The 26,718-nt window shown below is 44.2% G+C and overlaps 1 protein-coding gene across 1 annotated transcript in view; it reads left to right on the forward strand.

The window, feature by feature from the left end:
• Window positions 1-26,718, forward strand: part of DPH1 (diphthamide biosynthesis 1) — a 455,101-nt gene that overhangs the window by 413,951 nt on the left and 14,432 nt on the right. The window contains exon 10 of the mRNA XM_082245828.1: window positions 10,159-10,293. Within this exon, the coding sequence (XP_082101954.1) occupies window positions 10,159-10,293 (135 nt within the window). The remainder of the gene's footprint in view (window positions 1-10,158; window positions 10,294-26,718) is intronic.

A 26,718-nucleotide genomic window follows, 5' to 3' on the forward strand; every position in this document is an offset into this window, starting at 1 on the left:
TGGGCAAATCGACGTAGGGCTACGTCGCTCGCCCAGGAGCCTCTAGGGGGCAAACGCGCCGCCGGAGGCGCGCTCCCACTCGTTCCCACACATCCCCGCGCGAGTGACTGGCGGCTCCGATGTCCGCCGGTCACTCGCGATCTCCCGCTGGAGAGGGAGAAAGGCAGGCGGCTAATGTAAACAAAGCCGTTTGTCATTCTCCCTGATGTAACTTCAGAGACTATACGATCCTGCTATGTAGGATCGTATGTCTCTGTTGTTACATAACAAGTCACGCCCCTTTACAGTTAGAATCACGCCCCTAGGGACACACTTAACCCCTTGATCACTAATAAAGTTAACCCCTTCCCTGCCAGTGACATTTTTACAGTAACAGTGCATATGTATAGCACTGATTACTGTAGTAATGTCACTGGTACCCCAAAAGTGTCAAAAATGTTAGTCAGGGGTCCGATCTGTCCGCCACAATGTCACAGTCCCGCAAAAAAAATCGCAGATCGCCGCCATTACTAGTTAAAAAAAAAAAACAATAAAAATTACATAAATCTTTCCCGTAGTTAGTAAACGCAATAACTTTTGCGCAAACCAATCAAAATACGCTTATGGCGAATTTTTTTTACCAAAAATATGTAGCGGAAAACAAATTGGCCTAAAATGTTAAAAAATTTTGATTTTTTACATTTTTTGGGGGGGGGGGGGGGATTTTATATAAAAAAATTTGAAAAATATTATTATTTTTTCAAAATTTACACTCTTTTTTTTGTTTATAGCGCAAAAAATAAAAATCGTACAGGTGATCAAATACCACCAAAAGAAAGCTCTGTTTGTGGAAAAAAAAGGACGTCAATTTCATTTGGGTACAGCGTCGCACGACCACGCAATTGTCCGTTAAATTCACGCAGTGCCGAATCGCAAAATAGACCCTGGTCTTTGAGCAGGAAAATCCTCTGGGGCTTAAGTGGTTAAGAACAAACCTACAGTCCCTATCTTGTTTGTAACCCGGGGACTGCCTGTATCTAGGCCGCAAAATAGGCCCTGGTCTTTGAGCAGGAAAATCCTCTGGGGCTTAAGTGGTTAAGAACAAACCTACAATCCCTATCTTGTTTGTAACCCGGGGACTGCCTGTATCTAGGCCGCAAAATAGGCCCTGGTCTTTGAGCAGGAAAATCCTCTGGGGCTTAAGTGGTTAAGAACAAACCTACAATCCCTATCTTGTTTGTAACCCGGGGACTGCCTGTATCTAGGCGAGGGCATAGGGAATCTACATTCTGTGCAATGTGCTTCCAGCTCTTCCTACATACTGCAGCTATTGAAGGAGAATCTCTCTTGCTATTTAAACTCTCAAGTTACACTGCTAGGAAAAAGCCAGGATGTGTACTAGGTAAAACCCAGCTCTGGAGTACTTGATACATGAAAGCTAGCGGGTCGTTCAGCAAAGGTAGGTGTTCAGGATGGAACTTTTAATGAAAGGAGAAATGCATTACTAATGAGGTATCTGTATCCTTTGTCAGAGATGTCAGTACTTGATAATAATATACTATATAGTATATATGCACCATAGTATACTATGCCAGTGAAAGTCTGTTAGCAGAGCTTTGATCATAGATCTTCACAGTGGTACAAGGAGCAGAAAAGAACAATCTGTATGCTACATTCAAAGCAGGAAGCACAGAATGTGTATATATAATGAACAAATATAATCATATATTTATGTACATAAAATCTTACCCAAAAAAAAAATCAAATCAAGGTTTTTTCAAGTATTTATACATTTTGGTAAGATAATTTAAAGGCTAAGCTCACCTAAAAAAATAAATAAATGCGCATTGGGTTTGCAGATAAACACATTTATTGTTTTTTTTACACTGCAGCCTGCAAAGCACTGTGACTGAGATCAGTGGATCACAGATGCAGTGCCAGGCTTCTGCAGACACTCAGCACAGCTGTCAGCCTGTACCTACCATGCAGGCAGACCTTTACTGAAGTGCAGGAAAAATTAATGAACTAGGGGGCACTCATTAGCGCTCTCATAGTCCATTGAGAACTACAAGCCATCTACCACGGAGACAGATGGGACTTGTAGTTTATTCATTCACCAACCTCTGTGAATGAATGATGAGGCTGTGTTTTTAAAATGTGACAGCGGGTGCAGGGAGAAGAACCCCTGCCCGCTGACACGAGGGGGACTCTGGGGGAGAGGTCAGCTGCTGCACAGTAACATGCTACACCCTAAATATGGGTGTTTTTGGACCGTTTTTTTTTTTTACCATTTACTTGTTTATAAACTGAATTGTGCCATTTAGAGCCAGTTCACACTTGGGCGCCGTAGGTCGCCTGCCATAGAGAAGCTATGGACCCGTTCTAATAGGAGCGACACAAGTCGCTCCGACTTAGAAAAAGGGTCCGGAGCTTCTTTGGGCGACCCGGAGCGACCTGCATTGACTTCAATGTTATGAAGTCCGTGCCGGCCGCTCCAAGGTCGCGGTGCAAGCAGCGCACCGCGACTTGTGAGGTCGCCCCGGCAAGTCGGATCGCTCTAATGTGAACCGGCTCTTAGGCCCGTTCACATTGCCGCGATCCGACTTGGGGGGGGCGACCTCGGAGCGGCCGCCGCGGACTTCATAACATTGAAGTCTATGGCGGTTGCCTCCGGGTCGCCCCAAAGAAGCTCCGGACCCTTTTTCTAAGTCGGAGCGACTTGTGTCGCTCCTATTAGAACGGGTCCGCAGCTTCCCTATGGAAGGCGACCTACAGTGACCTGTGAGGTGACCAGGTCGCCTCACAGGTCGCCTTAGTGTGAACGGGACTTAGGCTACATTCACACCTGAGCGTAGCGTTTTTCGCGCGTTTTTTACCGCGATTTTACCGCGATTGTTGCGGCGTTTTTTACCGCGATTTTACCGCGATTTTTACCGCGATTTTTGTGCAGGCGTTTTTAGATTGAATAGAGATCAATGGAAAACGCCTGTAATCTGCCCAAAAAGAAGCTCATGTACTTTTTTGAGCGTTGGGCGTTTTGTATACAGCGTCAAAACGCTCAGATGTGAACAGGGGCCATTGAAATGAATAGGATTTGTCTTGTTGGGCGTTTTGAGAGCTGATCCTAGAGCAGAAAAACGCCCCAAAAACGCCCCAAAACGCCTAGATGTGAACGGAGCCTAAGTGTATTGTTTGTATACTTATTTTACAAATAAGCAATTAGTTCATGGTGCTTTCATGAAAAGCGTTTGCAGAGCATAATGGGCTTGCTACGTAGAAATCCCAGAAGTGGCTGGTGGCTTGTTGATTGATTCGGTCTAATTGAATATTTATAAGGGTCAGCATGATCTAGAACAGTGTTTCTCAAACTTTTTTCAGTCAAGGCGCCCTTTTAAATTATGGACAGCCCTTAGGCACCCCTTTAAGTTATGGATAGCCTTGAGGCACCCCATTCTAATATGTAAAAAAAACTATTCTAATAATTTTGCATATTGCAGCAACAGCCACACACGTAGGATATCCAACATTAGAAGTGATTTATTCTTCCAAAGCTAATACACCTTAGCACACTGATGCTGACTAGTATTCCAATGTTTCTCTTCCTCAATTTCTCTCGATCACTCAGCTAATGTGACCCCAGTGCTGATAGAGTGGATCGGGGAGGGGGCAAACAAGAATTCTGTGCAGGTGACTGACATCCTCCTTATCAATTGATGGTATTGGTTGTTAGGCGGCTAGAGGGTCGTAATGGTGTATAATGAAAACCCGTGGCTTTGTGTAACTAATATATTCAGTGAATACAATGCTACAAAAATGTCAGTACCTTCACAACAGGTGATGGCCAGACATCGTAAGCATGCTACAAGAGATTGCCAAAGGCTACAAACATTCTATAGGAGATATTGGAGACATGGGGACATATTCAGGAGACAGTCATAGACTGGAGATATTTTCCCTTTACAAAGCAGGATTTCCACATCTGTGCTCTCCACAGCTCCCTTAAAATTTGCTTTTACTTTTGATATCTATTTCAGTATTATAAAAGACCAGGCAAAAAAAAAAACATATAAAAGAGATAAAGAATAAGCAGCGCAAACAAAATAAGACCCCATTAAAGAAATAAACCAAACCATTTACCTGCTAGAAGCCACTAAAAATAATTTTCCTTTACTGGCTTAAGTAAGCACTAAAACAGGCTACTAGCTAGTGGGGCTCTAAGGGCTGCACTATGGGCTCATTTACACTTGCTTAGACCCACACATTAAAGCGCCTACCACTTCAACATGCTTTTTTGACGCTTTGATGATGCTTTAGTGGTGCTTCAAAGATGCTTTTTTTGAAGCTTTAATGAAGCTTGGCAATAGATCTCTGTGTTTGTGTGTTGATTTTCGATTTGTTTTAAAGGGGCTCAGTAGAACACCAGCTCAGTAATACCCCCACTCAGCAAATCCCCAGCTCATTTGTACCCCTTTTCAGCAGATCCCTAGCTCATTGATACCCTTGTTCAGCAGATCCCCAGCTTATTAGTGCCACCATTCGGCAGATTCCCTGCTCAGTAGTATACCCCCATCTCTGCTGATGCCCCACTCAGTAGTAACCCCCAGCACCAAGAAGGCGACATAGAGTTTAATATTTGAAGGAAAGCAAACACAATATGTAAACAGGACTGTAAGCTTACCATTTTATTTAATGACAGGTGCTTTGATTGGCATTCAGAGTGCTTTAAAAAAGCGTGTCCAGTGCCACATTTGAAGCAAGTGTAAACAAGCCCTATAAATGCCAAAGGGCTGCAGGTTGGGCACTACAGGTCTCATGTAGATAAAATACTGAAAATCCATCTTCAGTTGAGTGACCCTTTAAAGAGGCTGTAGATTCCTTTTAAAGGCAGAAATAGGGACACAGTTTGAAGTAAGGAGACAAATGATGTGTCTGTCCACCTGGTGCTTGCTGTAATACAGGCTGGTGCGTTGGATCCTGGTTTTTCTGCTCTTACATTTGTTCAACAGAGGTCATTAAAACCTATGTGGTTGGCTTGCAGCTACATTTCACTTATTGCATGGGTCATTGGACAAGGATCCAAGCCGTTTTTTTTTTTTTTTTTTTCAGTCCGGAGATGGTTTGGTTATTTAAATCTAATGAAGATCTCTTTTGAAAGTTGTTTGTGAGTTGTTTGCTATCAGCAAAATGTGCAGCAGTCAAAAATGGCATTATCTCATACCCTTTTTACACTTTTCATTATAGTGAAAGGTATGCAAACATTGACGAATGGATTGGCAGTCTTTGACCCACATCCTAATGTTGCCCTGTGTGTCCCATGATGCTCAGCCAACCATAAGTTTCCCAATCTCTCTGTTAGATGAAGCAGTTCTAAGAGACCCAGAAAAGGTCAACAATGCTAGATCTGTCAATCTAAATCATATTGTCATTGGAATCTTTTCCCTGGATTTTCTTTCTTAGCGTGGTAGTTGTTTTATATCAAACACATCTTTTAACATTATCATTAAAAATAAGATAAAAATGTATAGGCATTATATATATGTTCTATAATCTGTCTTTTGGGTATTCTAGGGCATAAAGGTCTAGCCAAACATTATGAGTTGCCTTCACTCTCTGCAGGTTGCCTGCAAGTTCCTTGGAAATCATTTTTGTTAACTGGTATAATGGTGTCCAGGCTCATGAGAATGATGAGATAGACCTTCTGTTCACTTTATAGATTAATTGGATTTTCAGTCAATACAATTTACATACAATTACGTTCTTTCAACGGACACAGCTACTTCTTCTTTATCCATGTATTATAGCCCCACCTACAGGAGTAGGACACTAGGCGGAAAAAGAAAACTCAGCACCTCCTATCAGCAGTTCTCTCTGAGTTTAAAACCCTCTCTCTGCTATAGGCCCCCAGTTATTCTGCCTAGTGTCAGGAGAATGGACATGTTGTTTTTTTATGCTGGGACTTGTGGTCATATAGCTTTCTTATTTTTTCCTTTTCTTGTTCCTGGGATTTTTTTTCCCTGCAGAGATCTTCTATCAACAGTTGGGCTAGGTGACGAGCCTGGATAATCTAGATCCAGTGGTCACCCCAGTCTGATCAGCGAGCGTGTACAGGCTGTTAGCTCTGCGCTCGGTTGGCCATGACTATGCCCAATCCTGGGCCAGGGCGGCCAGTGAGTTAAATGTCTCGTGGGGACACATATGACCAGGTACCTATAATTTGTGTCACAGTGTTACTCCTGGCCGACAGCCCCCCTTCCCCCGAACACTTCGGTAAAGAGGAGGAGCTGTCAAGGGAGCTTTACCCACATGCTCCAGCTCGTCATTCATTCACAGAACAGGACCGGCCCTTATGGCGCACAAGTGGATTTTTCTCTCCCCTGGGTCTACGACAAAAGGCTCCAAATCCTTTAAGGCCCCAACAGTAGGCACCAAGCGTCCCTGGCCCAAAAAGCCCTCCAGTCCTGCGGATAAGTCCTCCTTGGCATAAAGGTTTGCACCGCCCATTCCCAGGGTAGTGGGTCACCTTTTCTTGTTTCCGGCCCCGTGAAACTTCCTTCATTTCCGACAAGTGGCTCAGTGAAATTATTCTTTCAGGCTACAAAATAGAATTTCATTCCTTTCTGCCAGACAGGTTCATTCCTTCCAATCTGCGGCTCTTGTCAATCTGTCTGCGAGCCCTGTATGGGGCTGTGCAGGACCTGCTTCTTCAAGGAGTGATTGTTCCTGTGCCCGAGTCGGAGAGGTTCATGGGGTTTTACTCCAACCTGTTTACAGTTCCCAAGGCAGACAGGGTTCGCCCAATCCTGGACCTCAAGGACCTGTGTGGGTTCACAAGTTGAAAATGAAGTCCATTCGTTCAGTGGTGGTCTCCCTTCACCAGGGGGACTTTTTGGCATCTATAGACATCAAGGACACTTACTTGCACATTCCCTTCTGCAAGGGACATCAGCGTTTCCTATGCTTTGCTATCAGGGACGCGCATTGGCAATTTGTAGCACTACCTTTAAGCCTCTGCTCCCTAAATGTTTTTCAAGATCCTGGCCCTGGTCCTGGCCTTGCTGGGATAATGAGGAATCGCTGTGATTGGCTACCTGGACGACTTGCTCCTGTGTGCGGGGACCCACTCGTCCGTGCAGGACAGTGTGGAGATCACCATGTGTTCCCTTCAGGACCCATCCAAATGCCTGGAGTAATTGGTACTCATCCTCAATTCAGAGCCAGCCAAGGTGTTCCTCCTGTTGGACAAACTACAGAAACTCTGGTCAGCAGTCCAACAGCTTTTGGCTTGCAAGCGGCCCTCCCTGCGTTTTTGCAAGCAGGTTTTGGGCCTGACAGTGGCTACTTTTTAAGCTGTTATGTATGCCTAATTCCACACAAGGACACTGCAGAAGGAAATCTTATCCAAATGGAACAGATCTTCCACTGCCGCTGGACATGCAAATTCTCCTGGAGTGGTCAACGAGGGCCTCTCTCCTCTGGTGGCTGAAGTCACCGCCCTTACGGAAGGGAAAGTCCTTCCTTCCTCTTCAGTTGACTGTGATTACAACAGATACTAGCCTGTCTGGCTAGGGCAGGGTCTTGGGATCGGACTCAGTTAAGAGACTCTGATGGAGGCTCGACTGCCCATGAATGTTCTGGAGCTTCAGGCGATCCAATTGTTCTTGACTCATTAGATGATCACGCACAAGAAGTGCAGCAGCGGCTCTGGAAGCATCTCATCCTGCGATGGGTGGAAAAGTTCATTTTTCTCTCTGCCAGCCGTACACAGCCCGGGGGTTGAAAATTGGGAGGCAGATTAACTCACCCGTCAGATGCTGGATCAAGCAATTTGTCCAGGGCGAGTGGTCTGCTGGGATTCCATTTCAACCGAAAGATTGCTGGATCCCCTGGCAGATGCAACGGATTTGCTAGTGGCACCAGGGGATCAGTACAATCTCATCTATGCCTTCCCACCCCTCTGATTCTTAGTCTACTATGCAGGATAGTGACCAAATGATCCCGGTCATCTTGGTGGATCCAGACTGGTTTCGCCATTCATGGCTTGCCGGCGTGGTGCGGTTGGTGGCGAACGCTCCCTGTCTGCTATCTCTTCGAGAGGAACTTCTATCTCAAGGGCTAGTGTTCCACCCTGCTTTACAGTCACTGGCTTTGACGGCATGGCTATTGAAAGCCAAGTTCTAAAGGACAGGAAGTTGTCTGGTTCAAGGTTCCTGACTATGCTAAAAGCTCGTAAATCTACTTCCCAAAAGATTTATCATCGCACCTGGAGAGGAGAGCTTATATTAGTTGGTGTGAAGCTTTGGGGTTCTATTCTCGCTCTTCCTCGGTGGCTCGGGTGTTGTCCATCCTCCAAGGTGTGGATCAGAAGCTTGCATTGAGCACAATCAAAGGGCAAGTCTCCGCTCTGGTGGTTTTATTTCAGTGTCCTTTGGCAACGCATTCTTTGGTTCACACTTTTTTTTCAGGGGTTCGCCATGTGGTGCCTGCTGTGAACTCCCCGTTGCCACCGTGGGACTTGAATTTGGTGCTGTCAACTCTTCAGCAGTCTCCCTTTGTGAACATCCAGGATATTCCCTTGCTTTATCACAAAGGTGCCTTTCTGGTAGCTGTCACTTCGGCTCAGAGGGTGTCAGAATTAGCAGCTTTGTCCTGTAAGCCTCCTCATCTGATTCTACACAAGGACAATGTGTTGCTTCGACCTCTCCCTCCTTCCTGCCAAAGGTGGTGTCAGATTTCCACTTAAATGAAGACATCGTCCTGTCTTCGGCTGTCGCACCCTAAGGAGGTGGCTCTGCATTCCTTGGAAGTGGTTCGCGCAATTCGCGTGTACCTTTCTGAGATGCATGCTTTTTGGTGGTCTGATTCGCTTTGTGCTCACGGACAGTCTGAAGAAAGGCCTGGCGGCCTCTTCTGCCACCTTTTTCTGTTGGATTTGGCAGGAGATTGTACAAGCCTATGCGATTAAGGGGTGGGAACCTCCCTTCCCTGTTATGGCACACTCCACCAGGGAGGTTCTGACATCAGGCATCTGTCTCTCAAGTTTGCAAGGCTACGACCTGGTCATCTGTGCGCACGTTTACTATGTTTTAGGAAGTTGATGTAGTGACATCTTCCGATGCTATTTTTGGCCGCAAAGTTTTGCAGGCTGCTGTTTAGGATTCCTGGGCTCCTCCTCTGGTGGTTCAGATTGCTGGCATGTTACCTGGGGTTTTTCTCTATTAGTTGATTTGCCCACCCATCATTATGGCAATGCTTGGGGACTGTGTCTGCAAATGAACGTAAGAGAAAATAGAATTTTTTTTTGTTGTTGCTCACCGTAAAATCCCTTTTTTTTGCGTTCATTGATGGACACAGCACCCATCCCTCTATAGAGTTTTCTCCTTGGCACTGCTTGCAACTGACTGGAGGCCTATAACAGAGAGGCGGTTTTTATACCCAGAGAGGACTGCCCATAGGAATTGGTAAGCTTTTTTCTGCCTAGTGTCCTTCTCCTGTAGGTGGTGCTATAAAACCCTGTTTGGTCATGGATAAAGAAGAAGCAGCTCTGTCCGACAATGAACTTCGAGAGAAGGTTTTTTCAGTGAGTAACAAAAAAATCCCTGTTTTGCTTTCAAATGATATAAAAGAGACAGGACTGATCATTTGTAATACTTACATTAAATAAGTGAAGCAACAATAGAATATACCGTACATTGAATAAGATATTGGAGAAGCCTAAGATATTGTAATCTGCAGCCTTGGGGTAAAGATGGTCAGCTTGGCTCCCAGGGGGCTCCCTTATCCAAAAGCATAAAATGTTCTGAAGCTATAAATATTACACTGGGCTAGTGCACTGGTCAACTGTATTTGTAGGAGGTTGCATCAAAAATATATACATATTTCTGCTACCTAGTACTTGTCCAGGCTCTTTTAAACAGGAGAAGGTAGGTCTGTGTTACACTCAAGTTAGGTGTCTACCCCATTGTCCAACCCAAACTTAAAAGAGTAAGGGTTTATTGGGGTGAGCAATGAATCGGAAAGCTAAATCATGTGCAAATTGCCTCCTTTGTGCTATGACAGTGGTGGTATTCATGTGGTAGGGTGAGGAGTGTGCAGAAAAAAAATATAAAAACAGAAAAATATTTTGATAATAAATGATTTTGGTATGTGAGTTCCATTCACATCACCTTGTGCTCTTTTCAGGCCTCTGTAGCTCTTAAGGAAGCAGAATGGCAGAATACATATCCAATGGACTTTTATGCCAACCAGTCTCTGGGTCCTTGGACAGTGAACCACGAGTCCCATCGGCCTCCTAGAGTTGCTGCTAAACAAACAAAGGTGAGTTCAGGTACAACCAACACCCCTTATGTGCTAAATTGTTATATTTGTGGCTAGTAATATTTTGTTAAATGTCCTCCCTTACATCTGCCTCTTATCACAGCGTTATACAGCAACCTAGTACTTCCTTTATTGTTTAAAGTTGCTTGGCTGTTTTTATTGAATCAAAATATCTCTTTTGCTTTTGAACATATAAATGTCTTTGCATTTCTCTCAAACTATTCCCCCTGATTTTTAGTGCACCAACTGCACCACCTAGTGGTGAGAGGTTTACTTACTGCCTTTGGGCTGATATGTCTTTGCAATGCACGTGTACTTTTGGGAAGTTTTGTTTAAACAAAATTCGTATGAGCTTAACATGCATAGTGTTATATAAGAGCTAATAATCCTCATTGGATGTTGCTGTTGGCCAAGCACATACACTGAGATAGTGTTTTATGATTATTATTATTCAGGATTTCTATAGCGCTAGCAGTTTACACAGCGCTTTACAATGGCTCATTATGGTACATGAATGCGCTGTTCAAAGAGAAATGGAATTCAAGTAACCTAAGCTTCTTTTACACAGAAAGCACAGAGAGTTTTCTTAATGGATAATTGGAACCTTGAGCAAGCAGGAAGCCCAACATAGAAAGGGTAGAGGTCATTGTAAGATGGAGGAGATACAGCCTGTGCTGCTGCTTGGAGCTAGTAATACTACTCGTTGATCATTCCCTTATCGCATATGTTTAAGGTCTTTAAGTAGCTTTTTAAATTGTTGCCTCTCTACCCTTGTACCCTTGATTCCTCCAGTATTAAATTGTATTGTATCTGTACAGTCTGCCCTTGTGTTGTAAAGCTCTGTGCAAACTATTGGCGTTATATAAATCCTGTAGAATAAAAATATTTAGCAATAATGGATCTAGTACACTGGTAGGGGATGGTTACAAATAGTTTGGGTTACCTGCATGCACGAAACAAGCCTCAAAAGCCATGAGTAGATGGTGCTTTTGAGACTTTGTTATATATTATGTCTTTTTTTTATTGTAGTGCATGTAGTAGTTGCCTGCAGCAGGCCTTGATCTTTGGGAAAGTTGCACATATCTTGAATTAGGTAAGAAAAAAGGGAAAGTCATAATTCAATATTGTACCTCCTTCTTTCTTACGAAAGTGTAAAGGCTTACATAGGAAAACTTATTGCTTGAACTGTACATTACACTGATTACCATTATAAAAAAAACTACATGCCCACAAGGGCCTGTTCATAAGGGTCAGTACAGCAATGGGCAGAAGACAAATAAAGGGCATCACGTTAGATAAGCTTCCTGTTGTACAAAAAGTAATTTTTCACAAAACTGTAAAAAGCTGTATTCGTAATATTCAACATGAATAAGAGGCTTTCCAACAGCTGACTCCGACAACGAATATCCTATTAGGAATCTATAATGGATTATCGACACCGTAGGTCTATAGAATTGTAAAACTAAACATAAAAACATAATAATAGTAAGAAAGACAATGAAGTCCTGGTCCGTCAAGTTGTAGTAGCATTTAACCATCCAAGTACCATCCTGTAATACCTCTTGACTACCAGGCCATTTTTCAGTGCTGTGATAGGTTGATTAACAATTACTCAGTTATGCAATACTGTATCCAAATTAATTTTTATATTTTTTTCATACAGCTAGAGCTTTTTTTGTGGCATTTAAAACTACTGTTTCCTTACTTTCTGTTATAAACTAGATCAAATAAAAATGCCAAGACAGAACAAAAACACCCAAAATGACCTCTTTTTGGAAAGTAGACACCCCAAAGGGATCCCATGTTTTACCACAATTTTTTGCAAATGAAGAAACATGCCGGTATTAAGGTGGTTCAATAGTCACACACCACCCCTAGACCAAGATTTCAGTTATGGGAGGAGACACCAAGCAGACTGGACCCACCTTGGGATCCGTTCTCTAGCCCTCCTTCCACAGACTCTCGCTCCTCCTGCTGCATTCTCCATAACCTCAATCAACTGCAAACTAATCACTGGCAGCTTCACTGATACAGTGGCAGCAGATGGGTGGAGCTGGGGACTTTGTACAAGCCGACACACTCCATGCAAAACTATAATAGTAGTGTTGCGAGAAGCCTTTATTAATATGGCGCTTGGTAGTTGTGCACTAGATACAACGCATCATTAATGTACAGGTCATACATGGAGGGAGGAGAAGGTGAAGTGGTTAATGTACATGTCAAATACAAGTGGAGGGGGTAATTCGCAGGATATGGGGGTGCGGAGAGAAGAAGGGAGGGCACGGTGAAAAAGTTAGAAAATATTCCCACAACCAAATTATTAAACCTCTCCTCTTGAATTTGCTGCTGTCTTTCTCTGATCCCTTACTACAAACCATTCATGAGTTCATCCTTCCTCATAGCCACTCTGATTGGCTCTGTACATTATAAACAGCTCATGTCGCAGCCATTCACTTACTTTTCTGCAGCATCATGTAAAAAAACATCACTTCTGAAACACAAGTCCACCTCTCACTGTTTTTTAGAATATGGTGGTTAAGGCACCTCAAAGTGCACTTAGGGCATGATAAAGTGGCAGTGGTATTATGGAATGACTTAAGTGCTATTTAGCAACAAAACTCCATCGATTTTTTTTTTTTTTTAATTATAGCCTACTGTATTAATAATAATGTGGTCATACACTACTCCTGCTCCCCATGCTCCGGCACTTTATCGTGCTTCTTTCTTAGTTTTCAGGTTGAATAATAGCCAGCATCCATCAACTTTTTTCCGGTGAGCCCTGGCAGCCAATAACACACCCTCAGGTGTTCTGTTTTTTTTTTTTTTTTACATATTATATTGGTATTCAAGAGCTTTCTTGGGAGAACAGACAGTGTTCAGACAGGACTAGAAATATACAATTGTCTAACAATACCATTACATCCTAGTCAACTCAAGTATGTGGCTATATATAACAGGTGTTCTACTTATATTGTATATGGTGATATTGCAGCTTGATGAGTCAAGGCTATAGACATATTTAATAAAAGTGTGTAAAGAGGAAGGAGAATTGTGACAGTGCTAAGCCGTGCCATGGTGTGATTATAGAAAAAAGACACACAGGATTTGCATTTAAACAGAGTGCAAAGCTCCAGAGTATTGCTTTTGAATGGAGAAGACTGGCTTGACAGTTTTGTCTAGGTTTGTAATCTGGGATCAGGGCCTGAAGCTTGAAGGCTCCAAAGTGTCTTGGAGGATGGAGCCTTCAATCCTGTGTCCGTGTCTTGCTGGAGATCTGCAGGCTATGTGAGTCCACAGATGTGCAGATTAGTTACAAGCATGCAATGATCATAGCTCAAGGCTCCCAGTATATAGGATAAAGCAAGTGGTACAGTGCTGAGATTTGGGCCTCTAACTTTATGCAACTCATGGTACCTATGGAGGAAGTTGAGGACTTCCTTGCAAAATTTAAAAGAGTTGCAACACGGAGAGCATGGCTGGGAGACTGGTGGTCAAAGATGCTACCACCAGATAGATCTAAGCCAGCAAGACTATTGTTATTATTATGTAGCGCCAACAGTTTGCGCAACGCTTTACAACATTAGGGCAGACAGTACAGGTACAATACAAGAGAAATCAGAGGGCCCTTCTATGACCAGTATAAAGTCACAGTCCTGTGGGAAGAGGACCCCCAGCGTGACGGGGACCTCTAGCAACGCTCTGGTGTGAGAGAGGTATCAATGGGAGGGCAAGGCACCTGAAAAGCAAGAGAAATGCTGAGTTTCTCATTTTTTGACGCTTAGGGAAATGGTCGGCCAAGAGAAGAGAGCGCAGTACAAGGGGTATAGCCAAATTTCTGAGGAGTGCAAGTCTGGTGTTACCTCTAGCAACCGAGATCCTTTTTTTGCCTGCAGGGGGTGCCAGGAGAAGGCTGCAGTGTTGGCACAGGGGCCTTTTACCTGTGCAAGGGCAGAAGCAACAAGATGATGCACTCAAGTAAAGGCAGTTTTTGGGACTGATCCAAGGGAATTAGGAGTGTGTACAGCATTGAGATCTGTGTTGCACAAGGACTTTCTGTGGTGTGCTACCCTGAGAAGTGGGGAGGCATGGGTGAAAGTCCAATGTACAGCAAATCTAAAGGCTGAAAAGGACATGCATATTGATGCTGGTTGTGCTTGAGGCAATCCAGCAGAGTTCTGGAAAAGATGCTCAGGGAAACCTTCCAGGAGCCTGCAACAATGGTGCAGAAGGTTTTCCAGGGCAACTGTGGTGTTGCCAAAGTGGGCAAGAGTGCATAGGAGGCTAAGACATTTGGTAGAATCCAAGAAAAGGGAGGTTAATGTTGATGAATATAATACTGATGATGATATTGAAAGCTGTATTACTGCAGTAATGTTCATTAATAATGTTGATGATAAAGGTGGGATATCAACAGAGACAGAGCCACATGGTTGTTTTGGAGATCTTGCAAGGGCGCCATGTGTTAGAGCTGGAGATTATCCAGGACAGCTCTGATACTGCTCTTGTGGAACGAGTGGACGTGCACCACACAGTGAGAATGCGTGCAGTACAACCACTCTATGTGTAATCTAGTTATTGAGAGGTTAACTCAGCCTGCGTTCGTTGAAAATGTGTTTTCACATGTGGATACAAATGATAATTGTACTGCGCCTACTGTTTAGTACCCAGTTCCGTCAGTGTCTCCCTGAGCAGATGATGTGGTGCTGTGGAGCACCCATGATGAAAGCACTATGGATTGAGATGGCTGGTGCAGGGAAGCACTTGAACTACTGGACAAGACTACTGTGTGTAACAGTTGATTGGATATGACAGCTGCTATGCCAAGTGGAGGGATCAGAGCTTAGCCAGTGGTCGAGTGTGTGTTGGCCCCTGCTGAGATTGGTCCCCTCCTGTAAGAAGGACTGGATAAAGACGCGTGAATAGCAAATGTTTTGTCCACAGCCCAACAGGTGGGTAATAGAGAGTGACAATGTCATTGTGTAACTGATCCTTATTTGCAGTGGCTCATTGATACAGAATTAGAGGGGAAGAGAGCAAGACACACATGTGACAGCATCTGGGGGATCACCAGGCTTTGATGATGGTTACCTCCACTGGGGCGGAGGACTCTTTAACTGTCTCAAACTCACAAATGTCAGTGAATGAGCCCCTTCATATCTCTGACAAGGGAAAAGTCCCTTAAAAGGTTGTGTATTTAAATATGAAATGTATTGAGGTGTCTCATATGTTACTGTAGATACTTGAAGTTGTAACAACACATTTACTGTACACATAGGTGTCTCCACCTCAGTCACACAAGCAGATGCTGCGGAGTATCAATCCGTGGAGCCAGGTAGTATCGGCAGTGCTAAGCAGTGTTGGTCAAAAAAGGAACTGAGCGATACAGTGCAAATACAGTTAAAAAGTGGTTTCACAGTTCCCTGTGAGAATGCTTCAAAAGATTGTTTTGTATGAAGGCACTCAGAAGAAATGCTTGAGACATCTGAGATAACCGGCATGTTAGAGGTCTCTCTACCTGATGCGGTAATGAGGAGAATCTCTGCTGGTGTGGTCAGAGGTGCGACTGAGCAGTGGTTGGTAAATCGCAGGTATACTGTCTCACTTGCAGGACCTCATAAGAAAGAAGGGCCCATAAAATACGCAGGCAGAGATTCTTAATCTCAGATACAATCAGCCGTAAAGAGGTACAGATTAAGAGACACTCTAAAAGAGAGTACTGACCAGACCGGTGTCGGTGACAATAAAAGGTACAGCCAATTACAAAATGTTATGAGAACTGGGATTTTGGTTGCTGAAGGTAACCACAAAAGGTTTAGTTAGATGAACTCAAAAGAACACCAAGAGTGGTTGAAGGTGATTCAGATGAAGGGGAAAATGGCTTTAAGTTTGGCACAGTGGATTCCCTACAGATTCAGGACAGGGATTTGGGTAGAGGCATCAGGAACGATAGAGAACAGCCCCAGTCACCCCATCGAAAAGGGAGAAGACCAAGTATAGAGAACAGTAGGACCCCGTTTGAGATTCAGAGTATGGCGTACCTGAAAGCACACCCAAAAAAGGGTTGGGCGTACGTGGCTGATGGTAGGCACAGAGGTGTCCCAATTGACAGGTGCAAGTGTCCCACCCTCCAGATTAAAACAAAGGGGAGGGATATGTGACAGTGCTAGGCCCTGGCACGGTGTAATTATAGATAAAAGACACACAGGGTTCACATTAAAGCAGTGTGAGAAGCTCCAGAACATTGCTTTTGAATGGAGAAGACTAACTTGTCAGTATTCTCTGGGTTTTGTAATCTTGAATTGGGGGATTTAGCTCTGAAGAAGACACATCACCCAGCAACAGGAGTCGGTACAGCTACACAAGTCTGTGGAGACTATGAAAGCTGAGGAGGCTGATGAGTCCATGCGACTGGAGGAAGTCTGTAGGGCTCAAGAGGAGTGCGATAACTTAGGTTGCCCAGAGACCCCATATCTAGAGGCCAAGAATGGGCTTGTGCAGCAAGGTGCTGCGACTAAAGGCTGTGTGAGCCAATGAACAGCAATGCTGCTCACATGAGAGCTAGGTGGCTTAGCATTTGCATTGACTGTTTGCTTTGTGAAGCGGACACCGCTACATAGACAATTTTATGTGAACTTTTCTTTTAGTTTTGTTTTAATAAAAGTGGGCTAGCAAGCCTTTAAAACACAGTTCGGACTGGCATTGACATTACTAAAATATACCCACCACTGAGCTAAACATCCCACAATATTACAAGGTGTATAGAGTGCAGGGCCTATTTAGCTATTAGGACAGCAGGTTTCTGAAGAGAAATTGCAAGATGATGGATTTCAGAGTTATTTCACTGGTATGTGGTGCCCTGAGTCTCTTTACTTGCAAAATGTGTTTGCACAAACATACCTAAGTTTAGCAGGAGAGGGCAATGCTAATGTGCTGAAACCCATATCAAGCAACCAGAATTCATGATTCTGAAGCTATCACTGTAAGAGAAGTTCTGGTCACTATGGGATGCTGCTTTAAAGGACTCCTCATGTTTAAAATGTTTTACTCAACATTCAAAAACGCTTGCATGCTCTTAAGGATGGTAAACTTTTTTTTAACAGTTTTGTTTAGATGAAGAGATTAGAGATTTTCATTGCTGCTACTGTTGTGTACAAATTACATATAGTAGTAGTAGTCAATGGTATTTGTTCATCATATGCAGTTATGGTAAATATGTCAGGAATATGAATTTGTAAGAATGGGAATCTTCACTGTTATGGCCTGTGTCTGGTTTGCATCAGAACTGTTTCCCTCCCCAGATATGTTCATAGCAAACACTCCTTAAAGTAGGTTGATGCAAGGAAGAAAGTAAAGTGTAGTGTGTAAACTGTAGGCTAGAAGAAGGTAAAAAGCATCTGAATGCAGCAGAATGAACCTAAGAACGTGTTGCATTTGTCCAATTCACCGTATGAGTAGAATGGTGTATGCAGACAAGGGACTACAATCAGGGCTAGCACAAGAGGGGTAGGGGGTGGTAGGGGAGGCAGCTGGGCGCAATGTGTTCATGGGCAGGAGGGGGTGCTGTGTGACAAGCTACATTCAATGTGATGATGGGGGTCTGCAGAGGTGAGTTGTGAATGTGGGCGTGCAGAGGTGAGTTGTGGATGAGGGTGTGCAGAGGTGAGTTATGGATGGGGGTGTGCAGAGGTGAGTTATGGATGGGGGTGTGCAGAGGTGAGTTATGGATGGGGGTGTGCAGAGGTGAGTTATGGATGGGGATGTGCAGAGGTGAGTTATGGATGGGGGTGTGCAGAGGTGAGTTGCTGAGGGGGTGTGCAGAGGCGAGTTGTGGACAGGGTGTGCAGAGGCGAGTTGTGGACAGGGTGTGCAGAGGTGAGAGGGCGGGGAGTGGAGAGATAAGTTATGGATGGGGGGCACAGATGTGTGTTGTGGACAGGGGAATGCGGAGGTGATTTGTGAACAGGAGGTGTGGATGGCAGGCTACAGAGGTGAACATTGGGCAGGGGTTCAGAGGTGTGTTTTGATGAAGGGTGCAGAGGTGAGATGTGGATGGTGGGGTGTAGAGGTGAGCTGCGGACGGCAGGTGCAGAGGTGAGCTTTAGATAGGGGTGGTAGTGGTGAGCTGTGGATGAGAGGTGCAGAGATGAGCTGAAAACCAGCTGCCCAGACCTAGAGCTGTGCAGTGACGCAAGCATAGTGGCAGTTAGGAGTGGGACTGTAGCTACAGAAGACAATCCGGTGTGCGCAGACACTTAATCGTGCATAATAAACTGGGGGATGTGGAGAAAGGGGAGATTGGCAAGTCTGGCATCTTTGCCCTGAGCACTATATGTCCTTATCCTGGCACTGGCTCCAGTATATTACAATGCAAAATGCAGTGTAATGTGATTGGCACACCTGTTGACCTCTGCTGGCATCCTCAAAGTCTTCCCAATATACTCCCATATTGTTTACCTTGGCTTGTCCCTTAGGCCCCATTCACACCTCAGCATTTTGTAGCTTAAAGCTTGAAAATCCAAAATGCTGGAGGAAAAAAAAAAAATCAGCTCTTCTCTATGGAATAGGTTCACATCTCCACTCCAAGTCGCCTGAAGCTCAAAAAACTTATGGAGCTTCTTTTGTAGCTTAAATTGGGCAGATTTGCGCATTTTTATTCCCAAAGAAGTGAAAGGCCAATTTTCTGTGCACATTTGTGTGTTTTGTCGCATTGTTGTGTGCGATTTTCTGCTCAAATTAAAAAATGTTAAAAACAAAGTTATATTATATGAATAAAATACATGTAAAATAAGTACACAAATAGCTAAAAATCATCAGAAATAAATAATACGTAAATAAAATAAATTAATATTATGTAATATTACATAAATGAATAACTACGAACCCCTTACGAACAAATTATTGTTATTAATAATAAAAAAATACACACCCCAAATAATTATTATTAACCACTTCAATACTAGGCACTTTTACCCCCTTCCAGCCCAGGCCAATTTTCAGTGCTGTCACACTTTGAATGACAATTGCGCGGTCATGCAATACTGTACCCAAACTAAATTTTTATAATTTTGTTCACACAAAAAGAGCTTTAGTTTGGTGGTATTTAATCACCACTGGATTTTTTTTTTTTTGTTAAATAAACAAAAAAAGACTGAAAATTGGGAAAAAAAAAGTATTTATCTTCGTTTCTGTGTCAGGTCACCTGTGGCCAGGTGACAAGTGCAGCCTGTTGGAGGAAGGGGTGCACCGCAAGGTAGTGAACCCAATAGCGGACTGCTGCGGATGGACAGAAACATGAGCCCAAGATTCCCCAGGGCGCGGAGTCTAAGACCCAGCAGGTGTTCACTAGAGCCTCTAGTGGTGAGGATGGACTTGGCTACAGCTGGGCCCAGGTCGCGGCCCCTGGGGTCCCCGGATCACGCTCCATAGGGAGAGAGGGGAAGCAGTCACTCAGGACACAAGGGATAGTGATGGGTAAGCCGAGGTCAGGGTAACAGGCGGACGAGGGTAAACAAGGGACAGGCCAAAGATCAGGTTCACAGGCAAACAGGAGTAGTCCGAGACAAGCCAAAGTCGGTACACAGAAAGGTAGATCAAGTACACAGCATAAAGGAAGACAACTAACAAACACTGTTGAACAGCAAAGCAGACAGACCTGCAGTGCGCTGGTTAATATAGATTTCCTGGAATGGCTTGGGGTGGAACCAAACAGGGAAGAGAGATGATAAAAGCAGCCAGAAGGAAGAGTCTGGCCTCTAATGCAGACATGAGGAAAAGGTAAGCTACCAGACACTATTACATGTCCATGACATTCTGTTATAATATTTTACAATTAAATGTTCTTCATACATTTAGCCCAAAATGTATTCTGCTACATTTCTTTGGTAAAAATACTCAAATCCATGTACATTATTTAGTCTGTGTAAAAATGATAGTGTCCATAAACTATGGGATATATCTGAACATAGTCAATCCTTATATAATGACGGCCTATCGCATTGCTTGAGTCCCTAAAATGCAAGGACAGTAAAGAAAAAAAAAAAGTCTCTTTTTTGGAAAGTAGACAGTCCAAGGTCTTTTGTAATGGGCATGGCAGGTTTTTTTGAAGCTGTAATTTTTTTGTCATAATTGTTTGGAAAATTTAAAAATAAAAAAAAAGTCACAAATGTTTTTTATTTTTCTTTGTTTTACATACTGTCACCAGTGCAGTACAGCATAATCAATTTTTTTTAACACATTGTGACCAGAGCAATATAATATTACCATAGTAACATTGTACTGCTCTGGTGAAGTGACCTGAATTAGTTTTTCTCTTTTCTTTGTACACATTATGTTTGCTTATAGCAGTGCATTACATTACTATAAGCAAGCATTTAACTGATTAATTTAGTCTGTTTTGTTGTGATTAGCTGTGATTGGTCATAGCTAATCACATGGTACAGATGGGCTGTGATTGGCCCTGTCTGTTCCATTTGATTACTGTGACCAATCACAGCTAGCACCACAATTGTACACATTGGATAGCATGAAAAAAAGCCATTCCTTGTGCACAACTGTCATGGGACCTGATGTGATTCGTCACGACGGTCACATGGTACTGGCAGCGATCGGCACTTCCTGAGAGGACACCATATGACCTCCACTTAGGATAACAAAGTCACCGCCTGGCCATCCTTTGTCTATAGGTCGGCCGTGAAGTGGTTAATAATAATTTATTATTCTTATTAATAAAAATAATTGATTTATTTTGTGTTATTTATTATTATTGTCATTTTTTTTTCTTTTTAGGGGTAGGAGTATTTTTTTATTATTTATTTATGATAATTTTTTATTTCTCTAGCGCTCATTGACAGACGTAGTCCTCGGTGATACACCACCTTCGGGTTATGTTGCCTCCACAGGAGCAGGACTAGACAGGAAATTAAAAAGCTCTGGCCACACCCTAGGGGCAGTCCCAGAGGGTATATCCTCTCTCTCTCTGCCTCAGCAAATCAGTTATTTTCTGTCTAGTTAGGAGTAAGGACCTAGATACCTTGCTGGGATCTTAGGTCCTGGCAAGATTTTTTTCTTAAAGGATTTTTTAGACAGCTTTTTTTCTCCAGTGTTCCTGTGAGATCTTCAAGCAAGAAAGCTGAACTGGGCGACGGGCTGGATGTTGAGATCCGGTGGTCACCCCAGTTCAGCCTACGAGCGCGTGCAGGCCATAGCTCCGCGCTGGGTCGGCCGCGACAAAGTCCCATTAAAGGACTGACCCCGCGAGTTAAACGTCTCGCTGAAACGCCAAAGACCATGAGTCACGGCGTCCATATCGGTCGACAGCCCTCCCGCCCCGGTGGAGAGGGGTACTGTCAGGAGTTGGTGTCCGCCTGGTTCCGGTATGGTGAGTAGTATGTTCCCCCTTTTCCCCTGACGGGTCTTGTGGTGAACGCGGGCCCCTCTCTGTATGGTAAGATAGAGTCCCTCTCTATCCTATAAATGACACAGATCCTCCTACTTTGAGTGTGATTTTATGTGCAAAAAGCCAGGAGGCTTGGTTTGGGAGCTAACAATCTAATTGTATACATGTTAAAAAGATTATAATCTGTGGCATTCTGGGAATCTTACGGTGATAAGAATAAGCTACCTACCAGTCAGAAGCCACGGACATGTAGACTGCCTTCCTAATCAGATCTCTAGCTATTAGCAGGCCTCCCGAATGGCCATGCGGTCCGCCAGGGCCGGTACCGCCAACCACGCCAAATCCCCATGCAGAGAGAGTGTTGTGTGCCCTGCAGCACACCGCTATTCAGTACAGGCCGCCGCCATTTTTTTTGCTGGATCGCACGAGCCGCCATTTTTGCGTAGCCTCGTGTCTCCAGCATGGGGGCGGCCATGTTTGAGGTGATCCAAACACCTCGTGGAGCTAGGGGAGGCGCCGGAAGGCGTGCAGAGGGGCGGAGCCGCCTCCTTTCTTCCTGGGCAGCCAGCCAAAAGACTTCCTGTTTGTCAAAACAGCGCTGTAACCTGTTGCAGTTAAACTCTGAGCATCAAGTGGTGAGCCTGGGGGTCTATCTCTCTCTCTCTCTCGATCGACAGGGATCCCTAGCAGGTAACACTAAGGGGCTTTTTGTGGCGCTGGGGGTCTGAAAAAAAAAAAAAGTTTTTTATTTTTGAATTATATTATCCAGGAAGTGACTGGAATTATCATGGACCCTGCCACACATATTCCCCCACCTGTTTCCCTCGAGGGGGCCACGGGACCCGCCGGTGCACAGAGTGTAGAGTCATTTACAGCAATTTTGGAGTCTATGGTGGCTCGGGTGGAGGCGGCCTGTCAGGGACGGGGGTCAAGGAAGCGACCCCCGCCTACCCCTATACTATCTGACACCTCTGACTCTGATTCAGAGATGGTCACTGCAGTTGCAGGTTCCTCTGCAAAGGCTGTTATCCCAGGTAAAGCCCCCTCAGACAGTGAGGAGGACGCTTCTTCTCCTGCTATAATTCAGGAAGAAGCATTGGTGGACGCACTAGTTGTGGCAGTGCAGGAAACCTTAAAACTTGAGGCTTTACCGGCAGAGGCAACTGAAACAGAGATTCCTTTTGGTACTAATAAGCCCATCAAAACGGTGAAGGTTTTTCCTGTACCCAAATGTTTCGGTAATCAGATTAAAGGAGAATGGGAGCATTCTAAACGTACCTTTACTATTTCCAAGCGTATTGCTAGACGCTATCCGTTTGAGGAATCCATCATTAAGAAATGGACGGTACCACCAGTGGTGGATCCACCTATTTCCAGGCTGAATAAAGCCACGGTTATCCCAGTGGAGGACACTTCGTCCTTTAAGGATCCGGTGGATCGAAAGATGGAAGCAGAGTCCCGCACCATCTTCTCTCTGATAGGGTCAGCATTTAGACCAGTAATTGTTATTGGTCTAGTTTCCCAGACACTTACGGAATGGGCGAAAATGGTACGCCAAGACCTTAGGGGAAAAGATATTCCCCAGGAGACATCTGATTTGATGGAACAGATTATACAAGGGCTACAGTTTATCTGTGACGCAGCCTTGGACACTACTCCCTTATTAGGGCATGCATCTATGTCAGCGGTGATCCTCAGACGTGTGCTGTGGTTAAAATGCTGGTCAGCTGACCTAGGTTCCAAAAAGACCTTGACAAATCTCCCTTTTCAGGGGAATCGTCTATTTGGGGCCAACCTAGATGAAATCATCAAGGATGCCACTGGGGGCAAGAGCACTTTTTTGCCACAGGCTGCTAAAGCTAAGGGACCTCGCAACAAGCGAGGACCTTTGTTTACCGCCCATAAAGGGCGCCTGGCTGGTACTAGTGGGAAAGGCAAGACTCCTCCAGGAGGGTTCAAGAAGGGCTGGTCGGACAAGCAGAGGACCAACCCAGCCAAACCCGAAGCAAAGGAGTACACAGCCTGAAGGTGCGCCCCCACCCGGTTTCAGGGTGGGGGGACGTTTTCACCGGTATTCAGGACATTAGATCGAGCTTCAACCACTACTACCGGTGCGATTCTTCCCTTCCAACATTTAAGTACTACAGGAAGCGGTAGTTACCGTTCCCTGAATAGATCTTTTCCTTTACTTTTTCCTAAGATTAGTCCCTATACCTCACAGGAATCGGATCTGGTTGACCAGATAGGCCAAGTAGCCTCTAGTCGGGTGACTTCGGTCCCTGAGGTTCAACCAGAAAAGATCACCCTTCCTGATAACAATCAGGTATCTGATAAATGTGTGGGAACAGAAAACGACCAGACTTTCTCGGATGGTCGGGGCCAGATACCTCTAGGGACGCCTGATTCAGATTCCATCAGCGCCAGTGGTCCTAGAAATTCTAGGCTGGCCTCCTCAAGCCGGCCTGGCCGACTTGGACATGCTAGTCGCAGACGTTCCGTGGGAACTTCGTCTCAGGGAGTGTCTGTGGTCTCAAGGACCAATTTACCATCATGCTTTACAGTCGCTGGGTTTAATGGCCTGGCCATTGAGACCCAAGTACTGAAGGACAGAGGTTTGTCTACTTCAGTCATTCCTACCCTTATTAAAGCAAGGAAAGCGACTTCCAGCAAGGTCTATTATCACACATGGAAGACTTATATTGCGTGGTGCGAATCTTTAGGATTTCCTCCACGTACCTATTCGGTGACTCGAATATTGGCCTTTTTTGCAACAAGGGGTTGAGCAGAAGCTAGCCTTGAGCACCATCAAGGGTCAAGTTTCAGCATTAGCAATCTTCTTTCAGAAACCTTTAGCTACCAAGTCCTTGGTGCGGAATTTCATTCAGGGGGTGCGGCACCTGGCTCCTCCAGTCCGCGCGCCCTTACCGCCCTGGGATCTTAATTTGGTTTTGTCGGTTCTACAGAAACCTCCCTTTGAAAACATCAGGGAGATTCCCTTGCTTACTTTATCCCAGAAGGTGGCCTTCTTGGTGGCTATTACTTCTGCTCGCAGGGTGTCAGAACTGGCTGCATTATCATGCCAGTCCCCATACCTAGTGATTCATAGGGATAAGGTAGTACTTCATCCTAAGCCATCTTTTCTTCCTAAGGTGGTTTCAGATTTTCATCTGAATGAAGATATTGTACTACCTTCCTTGTGTCCTCAGCCCAAGCATCATCGGGAACATGCGTTGCATTCCTTAGATGTGGTTCGGGCAATCAGGGTATACCTGAAAGCTACGGAATCATTCCGTAAGACGGATTCACTTTTTGTGATCACGGATGGCCCCAGAAAGGGTTTGCCTGCATCTGCCGCGACCATTGCCAAATGGATTAGACAAACGGTGGTACAGGCTTATTCTATTAAGGGTCAGAGTCCTCCGTTCCCTGTTAGGGCGCACTCCACTCGAGCGCTCAGTACTTCCTGGGCCTTTCGCCATCAGGCGTCAGTGGTCCAGGTATGTAAGGCGGCCACCTGGTCGTCGGTACATACCTTTACAAAATTCTATAAAATTGATGTGACGGCATCGGCGGATGCCTCATTTGGCCGCAAGGTTTTGCAGGCCGCAATTTGAGGAGACCGGTGGTCTACCTCGAGGGTTTTTTTTTTCTGTTTGAAAAAAAAAAAAAAAAAAATGTTCTCTTTTTTGTTGAGTCTCATCATTAAGGATGAGCATTGTAAACTTCTAGTTGGCACCGGTTGGGCCTTCTAGATTGGGATTTGATTTCCATTTTCCCACCCCTCATTTGTGATACTGCTCTGGGACGTCCCGAAGGTGGTGTATCACCGAGGACTACGTCTGTCAATGAGCGTTAGAGAAAAATGGATTTTTGTAAAATCTTACCGTAAAATCCTTTTCTCTTAGCTCATTGACAGACGTAGTCCCCGCCCCTCTGTTTTTGAGTTGGGTTGGGTTAAAATCTCTAAAGACTGCTTTTTCACATAACTGATTTGCTGAGGCAGAGAGAGAGAGGATATACCCTCTGGGACTGCCCCTAGGGTGTGGCCAGAGCTTTTTAATTTCCTGTCTAGTCCTGCTCCTGTGGAGGCAACATAACCCGAAGGTGGTGTATCACCGAGGACTACGTCTGTCAATGAGCTAAGAGAAAAGGATTTTACGGTAAGATTTTACAAAAATACATTTTTAGTTTTATGTTTATTTTACATTTATTTATTCATTGGTTATTAGTAGTAGTATGAGACACTAACCCTAACAAAAATAGATAACACTAACTTCTAATCCTAACCTAGCCTTAAAGTTGTTTTTAACCCAGGAGCCTGCTTTCACTATATCTGGTTTCCCACAGTACACAGAACATGGAAATGTAATAGTTTTAGTAAATATAAACTGCTAAATCCTTTTTTCTCATCAGCAGTTAGAGCAGTCTTATGACTTCTATTAATGTCTGGTAAAACTTGGAGTTTACATTCTGCTCTAACTGTCCTATGAGGCTGCATGATCGCTGACCCTCTGTCTGGACAGTGCTGATTGGCCCTGCGCTGATCACATGCTCCTCCCAAGAAAAAAATCTCTAGCAATACACACCAAACTGAGTATGGGCAGCTTGTCCCATAGCCTCTGTTCAGTAGATGGATTGGGGACTGTGGAAGAAGGGGAGGAACAGCCAAGACAGGATCAAACAGCCTTTTTACACAATGCAGAGGATTAACCCCTTAGGATCCACAAGGAGTATAACAAGCATGCTTTACTGCATATACACACTGATTTTACTGTTGTGAGTTTAGTAACACTTTAACTCTAACCCCTTACCCTAACAAAAAAAATAATAATAATAAATGAATAATAATAAAAAAACAAAAAAATAATAATAAATTATTATTAATAATAATAATAAAAAGAAATAAAAACTGATGTAAAAGCTAAAAAAAAACTAGCACCAAATGATGCAGCAGATGATAGTTTTCTCTATTGGCTAATAAAAAAACGCTGTATTTAACCGCGCATAAAAACGCTGGAAAAATGCTCAAA

Source organism: Pelophylax lessonae (genome assembly GCF_965119305.1).
Source record: "Pelophylax lessonae genome assembly, chromosome: 2".
NCBI lineage: Eukaryota > Metazoa > Chordata > Amphibia > Anura > Ranidae > Pelophylax > Pelophylax lessonae.